Raw genomic sequence first — 18,391 nt, 5'->3', positions numbered from 1 at the left:
CTATAATAGAGCCTCCCTAGATAACTTTATTGTATGAGTTGGATGGTATTGGGGAAAGCAGACTTTTAAGTGCATTCAGTTAAGCCATTTAGTAACAGATACTTTTGGAACAGATTTTAATATAGGCAGAAAATGTTCTCACCTCTTCTGTATATTCTTTCTTAAGAGGTACACCAGCTATAACCTGAAATTACAAACACATAATTAAAGAATTGTCATATAATGTAGACATACCTAAATATGTGATTTCATGATTTCTAGAACACAGAAACCCTTTAAAACTTCAATTTGAATATTTATATAAAAACCAAAAATGTTAGTCTTTTTACATATATTTTTAATTACCAACATTTTAATAGGGGGATTTTGGAGCAGTGCTTTTTCCCCATAAATTTGTACCTTATCTAAGTAAGCAGATTCTCAGTGCAATGCATTTTGGCAACACCAAATCTCTAGTCCTCTGCAAGTCCAAATGCAACCAGACATACTAGATTCAAATTCTGAATCTAGTTTTTAACCTGAAAATAAAGCTATTTCATTTAACTAACTTAACCATAATGTTTTGAAATTAGAATACCTAATAATTGACTGTACTTTCTGTGCTAGCAAATAAATATTTCTAACCCTATATTTGCGTGGGAATTTGAAGAAGAGAAGCAGTTGCAGGAGGTGGACTCATATCTTTCTCTTTGCCTTGAGAAGTACTCCCCTGGCTTCTGTCTCCATTCCAATTCATGTCAGCCATACTTCCTTCAGGCTTCCTATGTGATTAAATCAACTTAAGGAACAGAATACAGCCAAGGAACAGAAACTGTATGAAGAGAAGGTTAGGGAACCGCTGCTCTTAGATTGTACTCTGTGAACTGGTTAGAAGCTTGAGTGGGCACAAAAACAAATGAGGCATAAGATGGAAATAATCAACAAACTACATTCCTTCATTTGCTCATCATGCTAAGCCAGAGTTTGTAACGGGAAAGACAACAATAAATCATAGCTTCAAACTGTGATTTACAGCCTAACCCTAAGTACGACTTAGTCCCTAACTCTGTTTGCCCATCGAATAAAGCCCTTTAAAATAAACCTAATGGCTGAGTACAATATGTCAATCCAGTTAATAAATTCCAGCTCCCCACTAAGAAATCATGTTCTTGCCAAATCCTGAACAATCCTATTACTCAAAAACAATTACTAAGAAGTATAAATCTAGTAAACTACACCTGGTAATAATTCAGGGGAAATTAAAAAAAAGAAAAGAAAAGAAAAGAAATCCTGACATAGAAAGGTGAACCAAAAAATGTTCAGGGGAAAACATTTAGGTTATGGCTTATTTGTTGGTCATCTGCTTTTCTTCCTTAGACTGAATATCTTATTTATTGGAAGAAAAGGTGAATCTAGGCTTTTTAAAAAAAGATTTCAATTGTGCAGTCTCCTTGAGATCTCAAAGAAATGCATTCTCCATATCAAACAACAGGGCTGTCAGGCATAGAATTATTGATATTTTTTACCGAGTCTGCAAACTTCTATATTCAAAAGATGTGAAGAGAATAACACATAATATTAAGGCTGCATTCCAGAATAACATAATATTATGGCTGCATGCCAGCAAGATGAATGGACTTTATACTTCCCAAAGTATAAGTGAGAGAACACATTTGCAAAATATTAAGTAGAAAAAGTAATTTGCAGAAAGATGTTAAAGATAAGGATGCAAAAACCAGGACTTGAGGGAGTTTTAGCATGATGTTGAAGTATTAACATAAAATGCTACAGCTGGACAAATCTGGGCAAACACTAGATGGTAGCAGAGTTGGAGTTTTCTTTAATTCTTTGCTGTCATCCAACTTTTTGCAGCTTAGATATAGTAGCTTTAGGAATGAAGAATGAAGGAATGAGCCAAAAAAAGTACAGAGAAGCAAAAGTGAAGACAAGAAATGTGTACGTGTGAAGGCAATCAGGCATCAGTAACAGAAACTGTAGCCTGATTGATTATAACCAAAGTAGCTAGCATATAATCTTGGAAGCAAGATGGTTGAAATAGGAACACTAAGTATTTGTAGTTAAACAGCAGCATGGAAATATGGAAATCCTTGGGAAACGGGGAAAAAAAGGATCAAGTTCAAACAAGAAATTAAAATTAAATTACCAAGAAAAAAGTGCGGAATCAAAAGATAAAAGCCAGACTGCATGCCTGGATGACAGACTGAGAGAGCAGAAAGTACTGCAAGAATTTTGGGAGGGAAGAGAGAAAAAATAAGCTCTAATATATGTGCCTCAAAGTCTTGCTACAATCCAGATTTTTAAAAAAGATAAAGAGACAGGGTGCAATTTAGTCAAGTTGAGCACTTTTAAATTCCATACGGTTAATAATTCCCTCCCACTGAATTTAACAGATCAAAGTTCTTCACTTTGATTGGAATGTATCCATAGTTGGCTTAAACAAGGAAAAAATTAAGGGGATGTAAGAAACAGACTTAGGAACTAGCAGTGGGTGACAGTTCAGACTGTGGGACCATGAGCCAGTTATTGCAATCTAAAGGATGAACTTCAAGGGTAAAAAAGAAAAGTAAGAAAAATAGCAATCAGATTTCATTCCATTTCCTAAGTCATGTTGAGAGCCGTCCTTTTTAATACCTCCAAAACTGTCTACAAAGACAATGCCACTCTTGACAATGCAGTGAGAGACTCTTAATTGGCTTGCAATGCACTAGGAGTCAATCCAACCATTTCCATAACTGAGATGTTTATACATATTTCAAATGATAAGGGATTTAAAAAGTAGGGAGTTCTGAAGATTTATTCTTTGTTTTATTTGAGAGGTAGAGACACTTACATTTGGCCCCCCTCCATGCATCTTCAAAGCTCTCACTGTAGCCACAAGCACAACCACACTGGGAATCAGGCCAGAAGCTCTGCATTTGATGTTGAAGAATTTCTCCATCCCAATATCAGCACCAAAGCCGGCTTCAGTTACTATTAGGAATAAAGAGTTAATTTAAGTTAGGGTGGATCAGTGAACCCAGGAAATTAAGTTTCAATCGCTTCCCTTAAAAAAAAAAAAAAGGCATTTGTTTTGTACACATTTACACAACGTACATCCAAATGATCAACAAACCATTTCTGAGGGGAAAAAACCCCACCCTCCAGCTGTTAAAATGAATGTGTTACGAGAGCAGCTTAATAATTCCTTAGTACAAACAGTTATTTGTTGTTTGCTTCTTAGATTTATACCAATAGAGGAAAATAAAACATACAGTGTAAGGACTGTAACAGCCACAATGTAGGACAGACAGGCAGAAGACTGGCAGAGCACATCCATGAACACCAACCAGCAGTCAGAAGACACAATGAAAACTCCTTAATCTTACAACACATGGATAGACTTAACCATAATTTCAACTGAGAAACTGTCAGTATCTTAGACCAAGCTGAATCCAAAAACTCGAGGGAATTCCTGGAAGCTTGGTATTCAGACAAGTCAGCCATCAACAGTCACATAGAGATAAACAACATTTACACACTATTCAAAAAACACAATAAAAAAGAAACAAAAAGACCAGAACACCTCCTCACCAGCAATCAATACCTAGATAAGCAGGGACTAACACCAGGATTAACAACAGACAAATAATCAAGCAGCAAACAGTACCCTAATCAAGGAATTATCAACTCAAACAACCAAGTAGTAAACAGCCTAATCAAGGAACTACCAAGGAGAAAACAACACCCCCACCAACACTGACAGGGCAAGATACTGTATATAAACAGGGAGCAAACCCCACTCCCTTCTAGCATTGAAGATGTTACCTAGATGGGTAATGAAGGTCTGCAAGAAAACAACCAAGCTCAGAGAACCCCAAGGACTCTTAGGTTTATATCCCACCTTTCCTCCAGGGAAGCCTATATAGCTTTTTCTCCTCCTTTTTTTCCCCATAACAATCCTGCATGGAAAGTGATTTTTACCACATTTTAGCTACTCCCTGAAGAAATACACAGATAATTAGGGTTAAACTAGAAAGCTCTATCTACATAGTGAGAAACATCTTTTGCACAAAGGTTGCTACTTCAGTCCACTTTCACGTGTCAGAGACTTTACCAAATCTTCACAGAGTTTGGAAAATCATCACATGATCAGGAACATGGTGTAATCTGTTCACAGGGTAAATTTCTTAAAAATACCTCTCACACATTAGCTTGAATCTAGTTAAGTTTTAAACAGAACTATTGAAATCAAAGGGACTTTAGTAAAATTGTTTTAGGTTCACTGATTTTAATGTATCTGTTCTAAGCAAGGATCCAACCCATTATCTTTTGGTAAAGACTTCACAATATTAGCTCTGAAAAATTCTTATACTGCAGGTTGAGGGTTTGTGGCCAAGAGAGAACCTTGTTTAAAGCCATGTCATGGAATTCTTGTTGTAAGTGGGACCTCCCTACAACTTATAGATGGCATCTGGGGAGCTTCAAAATTGGCAAAATGGCAGATGAGGCATCACAGTGCAAGCCCCACCCCCTTGGTACATGTGTCAATTGCATGTTCAGAATGGGCTGTGCTTGCTCCATCTGCCATCTTGCTGATTTTGACACACCCACTCACCAATGCTGAACTCATATGCAAAGGATTCTAATCCTCATCAGGATTATATACTGCATAATATATACAGAAAGAAGTAGGAAGAAACTGTAGTAAAAACAGTGCCAGTCTTTCAAGGTAGATCAGTTCAGGAAACAGACACTGTAAGGATTACAGGAATGTTCTTTATTGTTGTAGGGTATAACAACAGAATCTTGAAAGCCTGTCAGATTTTCTTTCGACTCCATTTTATGCCAAACAGAATCAAAGCAGGTTTATTTTGAGTTTCTTTCTCATACTTTCCCAGGACCGAGTTTCTGTTTTTTCTCCCCCATTCCTCCATCAAGATTATTACATTTCTTTACAAACAGGCTAATTGTTTCTGAATAAAAGATATTGTATGAATATGCTATGCCATTAATAGGAGTGACTGACTTACTGTCATACTCAAGGCATAAATATGATTTAAAAAAACAATAGTTGTTACCTGTTAACAACTGAAATCCAGTGTAGTCTGGATCAGATAATGATCCACATGACTAGTATTCTATGTAAGTAAGCAGCAGCCATTATATCATCCAAGGAAAAATTGCTTATGGTTCATCAGTGAACTGACATTTACTTCTTGCCCATTTATAATTTAGAGAAAATATTATTACTGCACAGTTGTTTCAGAAAACATAGGAATATAAGACTCGGGGGAAAAAAATCCAGGCAGCCAATCCACATTTGGATCTTTTTATATTATTACCCACTTTCACATTTCCTTATTTTCTTCAGGTTGAATTGGGAAAATCTGAGGTCCAAAGGATCACAAATATTTAATACAATAAAACTGGGAAACAAAAACATCATAAGTCCGACAAACACAAAATCAGGAGTTCAGGCACTCTGACTGGTGAGAGAGGAAGGAAACAGGATGTAGTGTAAAGGCTGCTAGGATGAAGGTGACCAACTGCAAAGGAAATAAAACAGAGAGTAAATGTAAAGATAAACCATGTGCCAAAGCCATGTACTTTGACCCTTGTTTGTGCTCAACTATTCAACACAATCACTTTTGTATTATTTCCTGCTGGCAAATCAGAATGCCAATGAAAATATAACCAGATAGAGGTCAGTAGGACAAAAAAGATTACAACTAGTCTTCATTTAATAATAATGTAACTATGAAGGCTAGTTATGTAATGTAACTAAAGAATAAATGTTTCATTTCAAGGCTCTGTGTTTGTATCATGCACTTCAGGCATTCATACTATGTGCAGGTTCTAAATATAAGAAGAAGAAACCAAAACAAGCCTATTATCTCAGCCTGGCTCCCACATCATCCTCTTTGCTTTCCAGGAGTAGAGTGTGTGTGAAATAGAGAGTATCCTTTGTGTGACTGAAAATCAGGGTTCCAAAAGGAGGCTGTCTGTGATCCACAAGGGCTCTCTACATGTGACAAAACAAGGAACAAAAAGAATGTGAACTGTATTTGATTCTTCTGACATTGGGTATCTCAGTCATTAGAATGCATTAAGGAAGGTGTGTGTGTGTGTGTGTGTGTGTGTGTGTGTGTGAATTCACACCCACATCTTTTTCTTAAGTGCATCTTAGGGTGGGTCAGGAAATATACAGAGCAAAAGCTAGAACTGCACATATGCCAAAAAAGAGAGATAAAGAGACGGATATATAAGATGAAGAATGAAAGACAAATTAAGAGGAATGCTTTTATTTTTGTTTTAACTAAAGTAGATAATGTATATGAATGCATATAATCTCATTTAGGCTATCTGGGGAATTTAAAAAAAACTCAAAGCATTTTGACAATTCAGCATTTATGGTTCATATCATCCACACTCTTGGTGCAATTATTAACATGGAACATGCTGTAAGAGAATATTTTTTGCAGACTACTAAATTACAAACTAAAAATCAGAACAATGTACAGACTGAAGAAAACAGCCACTATGCTACAGCTTAACAAGGTTCCATATGAGGTCTGAATCCAATAGTGAACATTAACATGGCAGAGGACCTTATAAAATCAGATGAAATATTTTTGTTTGGAAGGGCACAAATGAAATAGATAAGAAAAATTAATCTATCCAGTACTAAAATACCTCATAAACAGGTAGATCTCAACAAAACAAATCTTTGCACAATAAGCATTTAGGGTCAACACATCAAAATCAAAAGTCAAGACAGCACACTGGAAGACAGCACTAGAAAATATGCGCACTAGGCTAAGTTTTAGGACATGGAATGGTGGATGCCAAATTCCAGAACAATGCAAGAGGAAATGGAAATTCTGAATTGCTGGTGGCCATATAATTCTACGATGTAAACACAGCTCTCCTTCTGCAGCTGTCAGCAAGGAAACTACTGAGTTCAAAGTTACAGAAGCACATGAACTCTAACCCCAAGGATCCAAGGCATTTTGGTTGGGGAGCAATGCTTGGTGTTTCTTGTAAAAGAGCACATCACTAAACACAACAGCTGCCAAAATAAACCAGGATAGATCAAAATTCATCTGAAAGGATGCCACGTTTTTTGTTACTACAGCAAGGGTAAATGAACTAGATGTTTTTACAACATGACCCCACATCTCTTCCTAAATGAGCAACTGTGGAATATATTGCTCTCAGATCTTTCCACATGTTCCAAATGATTCTATAAACTTGCTCTGCTCAGTAATTTTCTAATATATTTCAGATGCTCATGGTCCTATAATGCATGTTTTAAATCATACAAGCCTGGGCTGGAAGGAAAAAGACATATACAATCTACAGGTATTACTTTATCTTTATAGAATGCTGTTTGAGGATTCAAACCATTTAACATTCCAAGATAAATTAGCAGTTCTTTCCAGAAACAGCAGCTGGATTAGAGAGGCCCAGAGTCTGTATGGAATTACAAGGATGGGCTAAAACTAAGCACACCCTCTAGTTCAAATGTACTCCCCCTGAAGCTCGTTTTGGTTTAAAATAACTACTTTGAGGAAAAAAGAGAGAGAGAGGTTCAAGTAAATATCAATCAAGTTTTGTTTTCAAACTATGTATAGTGGATTTACCACCAATGCTTGCCTATCCTAGGGTGAGCAACCTACAGCTCCAGAGATGTGTGAGGCCTCCAAACCCAATTTTGCTTCTCCTTCTCTGATCTTGATTGGTGAAAATTGATTGCAGAGTTTCTTGCAATTTTGAGTTAAGATACTTTGACAATGGTTGTGTAAGTCCTAAAATATGCATAATATATTTTTCTTGAAAAACAAAATCCAAAACTTTCTCCCCATAAAACAGGAACAAGAAAATCATGGTTCCTCCAGGTATGATTTTGGCTGTGACCACTTTTCACCATCACCTGACCTACTGAGACCCTTCCCTGCCAAATGGTAATTGAGTTATTAAAACATTGCCCCACTTTGATTAAGCCCAAATCATATATAATTATTAATCAACCACTACACCTTTTTGACAATGCCTTATGGAGAAGCTACCTGTAATCTACTGGAATGCTGATAAAATCTATTGTTTTAGGAGGCATACTAACCCAACTATGAATTATGAGATATTCTTTGGACAAAAATTCAAAGTTACTTTTTGTATAGGTGAAGAGATATTTTATCAATTCCCTCTACAAACTGAGCAACCTCAAATACTCATTTCCAGTTGACATTAAATTGATTAGTTTTGACATTAAATCTCCAACCCTACACTTCCTTCAGAAGTCAGCACAATTAGGTAGTTCAAAAGGTGGCTAGTTCATACCCACCTCTGTAAATATAAGAAATTGAACTATTTTTATGAACAGTGCTTTGATGATGGTAATTAAAAGAAATTCAGGAGTGCGGTATTACTACATTCAGTATTGCTAGAAGAAATAATAATCACAACAGCAGCAGCAACTCTTGAAGAATATTTTTAACCAAGATTATTTTAAACAATCTAAATGTTAAACAAACACCACTGCAAACCTCCCAATAAACACACATTTGCTCATCAAATGATATCCAATGATGTTTCAAGCTAAAAAACTGTGTTCCAATTTTTGCATTACATTGCTAACAAATAAATGTTTACTAGAGACCTGTGGCCTATGAGTTATCTGGTAAATTCCAATCCATGTAGGCAAATCTTTGTGTATCTGGGGGTACTCCACCCCACAGCTGCAACCCATTTCTTTGTGTCTGTGATCCAAAGTTTTATATTTGAAAATGTTTGTTAAGCACTTAAAGCCTTGGAGTGCTCCTGCCAGAATGCAAATTATAAAATAGGGAAAGAAGGAAAAGGACAAAGGCGGTGGCTACAACAAAGAGAGCAGGAATCATAGTTTTAAGTATAAATATTAGCTTTAGATAAGGAAGGGATAATCTTCTGCAACATACATATGTTCATTTTGATGCAATCTTCCTCAGAAAAGAAAAGTTTCCATATCTGATGCAAATGACATGGTACCTCCAGTATTTTCCCAACCAGCTTCAGAGGTAAAAGAAAGAGAGGGAAAGGATGACTGGCTCCAGGTCTCCACAGAAGTTTTACAAATGAATGTGCATTTAAATCAGATACTTTTTTGACTACCGCTCCACTCCCTGACAGTCAAACAAATGTGCACCTGCGATCAGGATCAGCCTCCAAATCAGGAGGTAAGCCTTCTAAGAAGGAAGACCCTCAACTGACCAAAATAAAGGCACTGAATGGAGAGGATAGGGGAAGGAAGAAATTTAGCAATTGATAAATAATGATAAATGAGCGCAGATAAAAAAAAAATGTTTTTGTAAGCAAATGTGTTCATTATAAGAGCACAGTATAGCTGTTTGCCTGTAAAGAAGCTTGCACTAGAATGGCAACATGTCCCATCTGAATTCCAGGATGTTCTTCTCTGAAGTTGGAAACTGCTGGAAATAGAGGGATCCAAATATCTCTTCACACACATGCACGCTCACATAGGTTTAGAGAGTAGAGTCTGCTATTCACAGAGATAACAACAGATATTACACTAGTGATGGCCACTTCTGAGTTAGAATGATTGATGTCTCTATCATTAAGTGCAATCATCCAGGACAGCGCAAGTTCTCATGTCAATCAATCAATTTTTATTTTGGTCATAGACCAAAATATAACCAATAACATAGCAATTATGCTAAAATAGAAATAAAAATAAAAAGTCATATTGATAGAATAAAATAAGATAAAGATTAAATTATAAAGGTATCATTATAAAGTACATGTATTAAAACACAAAAGAATCCTATAAAATAAAAATTTACAGTAAATAATCTAAATGCTATAAACCAAGACAAATAATGTAATACTATAATTTTTCATCTCATCAGTGCTGAGCTCTGCCCCAGTTTAAATCATAGGCCACGAAATGGCTAACTCATTCCATTAAAACATTCCATGTCATAAAAGCATAAAAGTAGACCCAACAAAAAGAAACAAAAATACTAGGATTTTCTCCATATATTTACCGTAAACTATGTTTTTCCCTTACTGAAGAAGAGATCCCTCTCAGTTGACAGAACAGTGTGGACGAAGTTCTACCCCATCTAATCACTATATATACTGGGCTTTCTTATGGTTTCAACTGCAAGATGAAGCCTTGCATTAATTTATCAACATAGGAAACAATGATGAGCATCATATCATTCCCAGACTGAAAAATATATAGTTTCCAATGATGTCATAAAAACTGCCCAAAACAAAAATAAGCTTTTTGTATCAGATGGAAGAAATTACTACAGAGCTCCAAGATATTACCCATAAAGGTGGACAATGATTCTCTAATGAAATGTAGTTGGATGACAAAGCAGCTTTCCAACTCCAAATTGCGGCCTTGACAGTTCACATGGAGTTTCAGATGCATGCCTGACTCTAGTCTTGTTGTCTAATAACATATCTACTTCCCAATTAATGGTTGATTTGCCCTTGAATTTACTCACTCACTTTTGCTCATTATATGAAGATGAATTGCACAAATCAGGCAAGGGAGGAGGAGGAGGACCAGCTGCTACCATTTCCCGCCTTCTGCATATCTAACTTGAATTGGAGAATCCCTTTATTTTGTGAACTGATAGGAATGAGTTACGAAAAGCTCTTTTGATAGCGTGCTGGATCTGATTAATTCTGGAAGGGAGGGAGGGAGGGAGGGAGGGAGAGGGAGAGATCTAGAGTATTTTGCCTATGGCTGACAAAGAATTTCTCTGTGTTAGCTCTATTTTGCTGTGGGGAAAATCTGCTGAAGTGTTGCATATTAGGTCTATAAATTATAATGAGATATGGTGATAGAGCAATGTTTGTTAGCAGACATCTACCAAGCACAGTATTCACTCTCTCTGACACATCAATATTTTGTAAAGGCCACAAGTGAAAACAAGCATTGAAAAGGAAAAGGTAATTAATTCTTTTATATAACAAACATCAAGAGGTTCTAAAATACTTTTGTTGTTGTTCAGTCGTTAAGTTGTGTCCGACTCTTCGTGACCCCATGAACCATATTGCGCCAGGCCTTCCTGTCCTTCACTGCCTCCCTGAGTTTGCTCAGTTTCATGCTCATTGCTTCAGTGATGCTATCTAACCATCTCATCCTCTGCCGTCCTCTTCTCCTTTTGCCTTCAATCTTTCCCAGCATCAGGGTCTTTTCCAAAGACTCTTCTCTTCGCATTAGGTAACCAAAGTATCTGAGCTTGAGCTTCATTATCAGTCCTTCCAATCAGGGTTGATTTCCTTTAAGATTGACTGGTTTGACCTCCTAGCAGTCCAGGGGACTCTTAAGAGTCTTCTCCAGCACCACAGTTCAAAGGCATCAATTCTTCGGCGCTCAGCCTTCTTTATGGTCCAGCTCTCACAGCCATACATTACTACTGGAAAAACCATAGCTTTGACTATGCGGATCTTTGTTGGCAAGGTGACATCTCTGCTTTTTAATATGCTATCTAGGTTTGCCATAGCTTTCCTCCCAAGGAGCAAGCGTCTTTTAATTTCATGGCTGCAGTCTCTGTCTGCGGTGATCTTGGAGCCCAAATAAATGAAGTCTGTTACTGCTTCCATTTCTACCCCTTCTATTTGCCAGGAATTGATGGATCCAGATGCCATGATCTTAGTTTTTTTAATGTTGAGTTTCAAGCCAGCTTTTGCACTCTCCTCCTTCACCCTCATCAAGAGGGCCTTTAGTTCTTCTTCACTTTCTGCTATTAGGGTGGTATCGTCTGCATATCTGAGGTTATTGATGATTCTCCCTGCAATCTTAATTCCGGCTTGTGATTCTTCCAACCTGGCATTTCTCATGATGTACTCTGCATATAGGTTAAATAAGCAGGGTGACAGTATACAGCCTTGTCGTACTCCTTTCCCTATTTTGAACCAATCGGTTGTTCCGTGACCGGTTCTAACTGTTGCTTCTTGGCCCGCATACAGATTTCTCAGGAGACAGGTAAGATGGTCTGGTACCCCCATCTCTTTAAGAATTTGCCACAGTTTGTTGTGATCCACACAATCGAAGGCTTTTGCATAGTCAATGAAGCAGAAGTAGATGTTTTTCTGGAACTCTCGTGCTTTCTCCATGATCCAGCGAATGTTGGCAATTTGATCTCTAGTTCCTCTGCCTCTTTGAAACCCAGCTTGTACATCCGGTAGTTCTCGGTTCACGTACTGCTGAAGCCTAGCTTGTAGGATTTTGAGCATAACCTTGCTAGCATGTGAAATGAGTGCAATTGTGCGATAGTTTGAGCAATCTTTGGCGTTGCCCTTCTTTGGAATTGGAACGTAAACTGACCTTTTCCAATCCCGTGGCCACTGTTGTGTTTTCCAAACTTGCTGGCATATTGAGTGCAGCACTTTAACAGCATCATCTTTTAGTATTTTAAATAACTCAGTTGGAATACTGTCATCTCCACTAGCTTTGTTGTTAGCAATGCTTCCTAAGGCCCACTTGACTTCACTCTAGGATGTCTGGCTCAAGGTCAGTGACCACACCAGCATGGACATCAGGGACATTAAGATCTTTCTTGTATAGTTCTTCTGTGTATTCTTGCCACCTCTTCTTAATCTCTTCTGCTTCTGTTAGGTCCCTGCCTTTTTTGTCCTTTATCATGCCCATCTTTGCACTAAACGTTCCTTTGATATCTCCAATTTTCTTGAAGAGATCTCTAGTCTTCCCCATTCTATTGTTTTCCTCAATTTCTTTGCACTGTTCATTTAAGAAGGCCTTCTTATCTCTCCTTGCTATTCTCTGGAAATCTGCATTCAGTTCCTTATATCTGTCCCTTTCACCCTTGCTTTTCACATTCCTTCTTTCCACAGCTATTTGTAATGCCTCGTCAGACAGCCATTTTGCTTTCTTTCATTTCTTTTTCCTTGGGATGGTTTTAGTTGCTGCCTCCTGTACAATGTTACAGACCTCCGTCCATAGTTCTTCAGGCACTCTGTCTACCAAATCTAATCCTCTAAATCTATTCATCACCTTCACTGTGTACTCACAAGGAATATGATCTAAGTCATACCTGAATGGTCTAGTGGTTTTCCCTACATTCTTCAATTTAAGCCTAAATTTTGCAGTAAGAAGCTCATGATCTGAGCCACAGTCAGCTCCTGGTCTTGTTTTTGCTGTCTGTATAGAGCTTCTCCATCTTTAGCTGCAAAGTATATAATCAATCTGGTTTCGGTATTGACCATCTGGTGATGTCCATGTGTAGAGTCGTCTCTTGTGTTGTTGGAAAAGAGTGTTTGCTATGACTAGCTTGTTCTCTTGACAGAATTCTATTAGCCTTTGCCCTGCTTCATTTTGTGCTCCAAGGCCAAACTTGCCTGTTATTCCGATTACTCCTTGACTTCCTACTTTAGCATTCCAATCCCCTATGATGAAAAGGACATCTTTTTTTGGTGCTAGTTCTAGAAGGTGTTGTAGGTCTTCATAGAACCGGTCAACTTCAGCTTCTTCGGCATCAGTGGTTGGGGCATAGACTTGGATTACTGTGATGTTGAATGGTTTGCCTTGGATACGCACTGAGATCATTCTGTCGTTTTTGAGGTTGTACCCCATTACTACCTTTCCCACTCTCTTATTGACTATGAGTGCAACTCCATTTCTTCTAAGGGTTTCTTGGCCACAGTAGTAGATATAATGGTCACCTGAATTAAATTCACCCATTCCCGTCCATTTCAATTCGCTGATTCCCAAGATGCGACGTTCAATCTTGTCATCTCATGTTTGACCACATCCAGCTTGCCTTGGTTCATAGATCTTACATTCCAGGTACCTATACAATATTGTTCTTTACAGCATCGGACCTTCTTTTCGCTTCCAGATACATCCACAACTGAACGTCCTTTCGGCTTTGGCCCAGCTGCTTCACTCTTTCTGGAGCTACTTGGAAATGCCCTCTGCTCTTCCCCAGTAGCATATTGGACACCTTCTGACCTGAGGGGCTCATCTTCCGGCATCATATCTTTTAGCCTTTTAACATTGTCCATGGGATTTTCTTGGCAAGGATACTGGAGTGGGTTGCCATTTCCTTCTCCAGTGGACCACATTTTGTCAGAACTCTCTGTCATGACCTGTCCGTCTTGGGTGGCCCTGCACGGTATAGCTCATGGCTTCACTGAGTTACGCAAGCCCCTTTGCCACGACAAGGCAGTGATCCATGAAGGGGTCTAAAAATACTAGGCATTTGCTAAAACGATGCTAAGTTCTGGGAAATCCCTTCTGTCTTGTGACTTTGCTTTTTTATGCAGCATGCATCTTTGCGAGCTGGCAGGGAATGTAACAGCTGCTGTTGCTATACATTTTGAAAAATGTTCTCACAAGAGACTAAACAGTGAAACAAACCCACCTCACCTATCATTGTGCAGCCTGTACAGTAACAGAACTTACTTTTTTCCAGGCACAATTCCAAGGACGGACCTAACCTAGAAAGCCCTAAATAGCATGGAATCTGAAGGAGTGTCTTTATACTCTTCTCTTGGGTGCTTTTAATTCAGGATCAGGGCTTCCAATATCACTGTCACACTCATAACATTCAAGTCTATTGGATTTTCTGGAGACCCTGATAACAATGCATGGTCAACTGTGATAATACATGTCTTATTAGCAATTTCTCTTGGATGTCCTCCCATTGCCTTAAGCTATATATTGAAAAGACTGAGATTGTTGTGTTTTGGCCTGACTGTCCTTCCCAGATTCTACTGAGTCTTCCCCCATTTGTCTTCAGAGCTCCCAGATTGCTCCAGTTTCCTTCTCCCGCAGCCTTGGGCTTGTTGGTCAATGACTTTAGTTTTATTGGTGATGCCTTGATTGTCCAATACCTAGATTATTGTGATAGTCAGGTGGCAGGTGTTTTCAATACCTCTTTCTATGTTCTGGACCTTCCAAGTTATTCTCATGTCTCATTACAGCACAGGACTCTTCACTGGCTCCTGATTTGAGCCAAAGACCAGTTTAAACTACTGGTGCTTGGACTTACAGCTGTTCAGCCACAAAACTCCCCACTCTCTGTCTGCCCTTATTGCTCCCTATAGTTCTTTTTGTTCTTCTTTGGGGGAGGCTTCTTCTGATTTCTTGCTCCGGGGTCATGATTAGAGGTTCCAGTTCTTTAGGGACCTCGACTTCCAAATCTGGAATTAGCTCCCTTCTGTACATAAATTTGATGGTCTTTAATTTTATTTGATTAGTGGGTTAGTGTAGGTTCTTGTTATTCCACTCCACTGTTCAATGTTAATACATTTATTATGGATATGTGTGTGTGTGGGGGGGGGGTTCCTATGTGTTGGTTGTTTTAGTGTTTATATTTGTTTACTGGGTCCTGAACTAATTTTACTGGATTGATTTGTAATTATTGTGGTTGTTTTGTTTAGTTCTGTGCCTTGTTAAAGGCAGGCAATAAGTTGCAATAATAATAATAATTCCTTTGTACTAATTAGAAAAATTTACATTCTATTCTGTCACAATAGACTGGTCACAAAGATACTAATTTTATTTATAATCTTTTGGTAGTCTGTATATTATTTTGCATCATCTCTTATCTCACAGGGAGAAAATGTTTACTTATAGAAGTCAGCACCATCTTGTGGTTTGCCTGGAGCACTTCTGTTGCATTCTGTTTCGCTTTTTCTTGTGAATTTTCTTTTTAATTATTGATCCTGATCAAGGCAACTCTGTAATTCCTTTTCTCTAAAGTCGAATATATACATTTGAAAGCTGAACATTTAAAATGGAGTTATATGTAAAGTTCGATTTTGCATATCTTTGATGATATTAGTCTGTCTCCCAAGGAGGGAACAAAAGGCTGAAACCTCTAGCCCCATATTCTTAAGGCCAGGAGGCAGCATTATTGAAATAATTTTGACTTTTGTATTTTTGACCTAGCAATTAGCAGGAGGGCAACACAGCCTCTGAGAGCTCTTCCTCTCTCACACTTAGGAGGAAGATGCTAGGTGGGTGCTCTGTGGAAGACAATTGGTGGCAGCAGGAACTACAAAGCTGCTAACCCATGCAGGAATCAGGGACAGGATGTGAAGACCCAAAGGGCTTTGTGGAGGAGACGTCTGGAACTCAGCCTTTCACTCTGTGGGCTCACCTGTTCCACTACATATATTTATAAAAAGCAGCATACACACAGAAAAGTACATAAAGCATAAACATGTTAAGTAGGCAAACATACACTTGCTGAGTGTATAATAGTATAAATACAAATAGAATCAAACTTCCTTATATTCTTTGTTTACATCTAAGAGTTTATATTTTATTTCTTAGAGATGAAGTTTCATTGAAATAGACTTTTGGGAATTGGCCCAAAGATTCACTTATTCTACATCATTGTGCTAATGGTTTTATTGGCATTGGTCCTACTGTTATCAATTGTGCCACTCCTGAGCATAAGATCTAGGCTAAGGTAACATCAAGGAGATGAAGACTTTATGTTATTTTATTACTTTGTATGTTACTTTCACAATAAAGCAACTTGTTCGAGTCTTAAAAATAAACTATATGATCAAAATGAGTTGATCAAAATGATCAAAATGAGTTGATCATTTTATGTTTTAAGTAAACAAGCCTGGTAACCATTGATTGCCAGGCATATTTTCCTGGAAATTAATCTACACAATAAGAACATTAGTTAGTAATAACAATATACTTTGGACACTCTTTAACAGGAAATATCATGCTGTAGCCTTCCTTTCTTGTCTCTACGTATCATCACTGGGTCTCTTGACAAACCCATTTATTAACATTTTTTGGAGGAATAATCCACCTTCTTATGGTATGAGAAGAGACACAGCTGAAGAGAATGAAACAAAGCCACTGGGACAATCTTTGTTTAAAATATGATGTAATTCCAAATGATAGTCCTGTATGTTGGAAAGATTATTTCCCACAAGAAATAATTATTTGCAGAGATTTGCTCATGGCTTATTAGGGAAGTGGATGACAAAGAAACAGAGGAAAATAAACCAGTGCCTTTATGAATAATTGTTAAAGAGTCTTCAGATAAAATTGTATACTTTCTCTCTTCATTTGCAATCTTTTCTATTGTTTCATGATGTATTATTTCTAAGCTTGTCACTTAAAACACTACATTAAGGACAAACAACTCCAATAAATGGAGAGAATACAGACAGAAACAAAAATAAAATCTGTATTCCTTCAATTTTCCCTATCTTTTACAATTCTTATTCATATTATGATAAATATGTGCCTGGCATCAATTTCAACAGCCGTATACTATTCACTGATGGCCAAGTAGGCAATGCATTTAACCAACAAATCAACAAATGTCCCTTTCCTTCTAAAACATTTAGCATACTATCTAACCAAGAGACATGATTTCCTGCCTCTGCTTACATGACTGGCTGCTACAGAACATAGAAATACATCTTTTCTCTAAGGGGAAGCTGTATGAAACCCTGGGATGAGACTTTTTTAACAGCCTGAGTGCTGACTGCCTCCCAAGACATGTCCAGGGGACAAGGTGAATTCCTCTTGAATTTATTTTCACTTTCCAAATCCTCACTCCTCAGGGCCAAATCCACTCAGTAGACAGAAAAGTCTGATCTATGGGGTTTAAGGGCAGGGCTTTTGCCTGGAATTTGGCAGGCCAAGTAGAGACATCGTGCAAGCTTGGGGTTCTTTACATATCACAGAGGCAAAGGAAACAGATATATGTGTGTGTATTTTTAATGATCACTGTATATGTGTTATAACTGGACTGGAGTTTGTACTCTTCACCAGCAATGTAGTGCTACCTCTCTGTAAATTATAGCTTTTTTTTCACACCACCTGTTATCTGAAAAGCAATGGGGAGTGAGGTTACATTGCAGTGAACCACTGAGAGTAATAATTCTCCTTACACACAATTCTTAATTAATATTTGACCCAAAACTCAGGAAAAGAGAACTTACTTTAGGATGATATAATAGTAAGAAAGCATTAGATATTTTCTTAATTAGAAAAGAAATAGAACCACAAAGGTAGAGAGGAACTGTTAGACCACAATGAACTGTAGCTAGGAGTCTGAATGTAACTCTCTCTGGAACACTCATCAGATGGTGACTTTTCGGTCAAGCAAACACAAACCACTATAAACAACTCTGAACAATGCAAATATTAAGACTTGTGCTTATGTTGCCCAGAGAGGTTTACAGCTAAAGAATTGAGGTTTTGTTTCCTTTTTTGGAGAAAGGGCTATGACTAAAAAAATATAGCAAATCCCTTTACATATATAAGAAAGTTTTGGATAGCCTCCATTTCACTTAAACATTGAGACTGCAGTATTTTTTACAAGGGAATTTATAAACCTGCTACAGACTTTGGAGTGTGGGTAGGCATAACTTTTCTTGAAATAAA

At 37.7% G+C, this 18,391-nt stretch overlaps 1 protein-coding gene across 1 annotated transcript in view; it reads right to left on the bottom strand.

Moving 5' to 3' along the window:
* MTHFD1L (methylenetetrahydrofolate dehydrogenase (NADP+ dependent) 1 like) overlaps positions 1–18,391 on the bottom strand; it is a 135,853-nt gene that overhangs the window by 54,944 nt on the left and 62,518 nt on the right. Inside the window, exons 21-22 of the mRNA XM_088141979.1 lie at positions 2,831–2,970; positions 143–184 (exon numbers count right to left, since the gene is read on the bottom strand). Coding sequence (XP_087998105.1) covers positions 143–184; positions 2,831–2,970 — 182 coding nt within the window. The remainder of the gene's footprint in view (positions 1–142; positions 185–2,830; positions 2,971–18,391) is intronic.

This window comes from Python bivittatus, unplaced genomic scaffold, assembly GCF_059951505.1.
Source record: "Python bivittatus isolate LINGU-HERP-01145 unplaced genomic scaffold, Pbiv_v1 ctg000020_np1212, whole genome shotgun sequence".
Classification (NCBI taxonomy): Eukaryota; Metazoa; Chordata; class Lepidosauria; order Squamata; family Pythonidae; genus Python; species Python bivittatus.
Note: the sequence above shows the minus strand (reverse complement) of the source record. Positions and strands in the feature narration are given on the sequence as shown.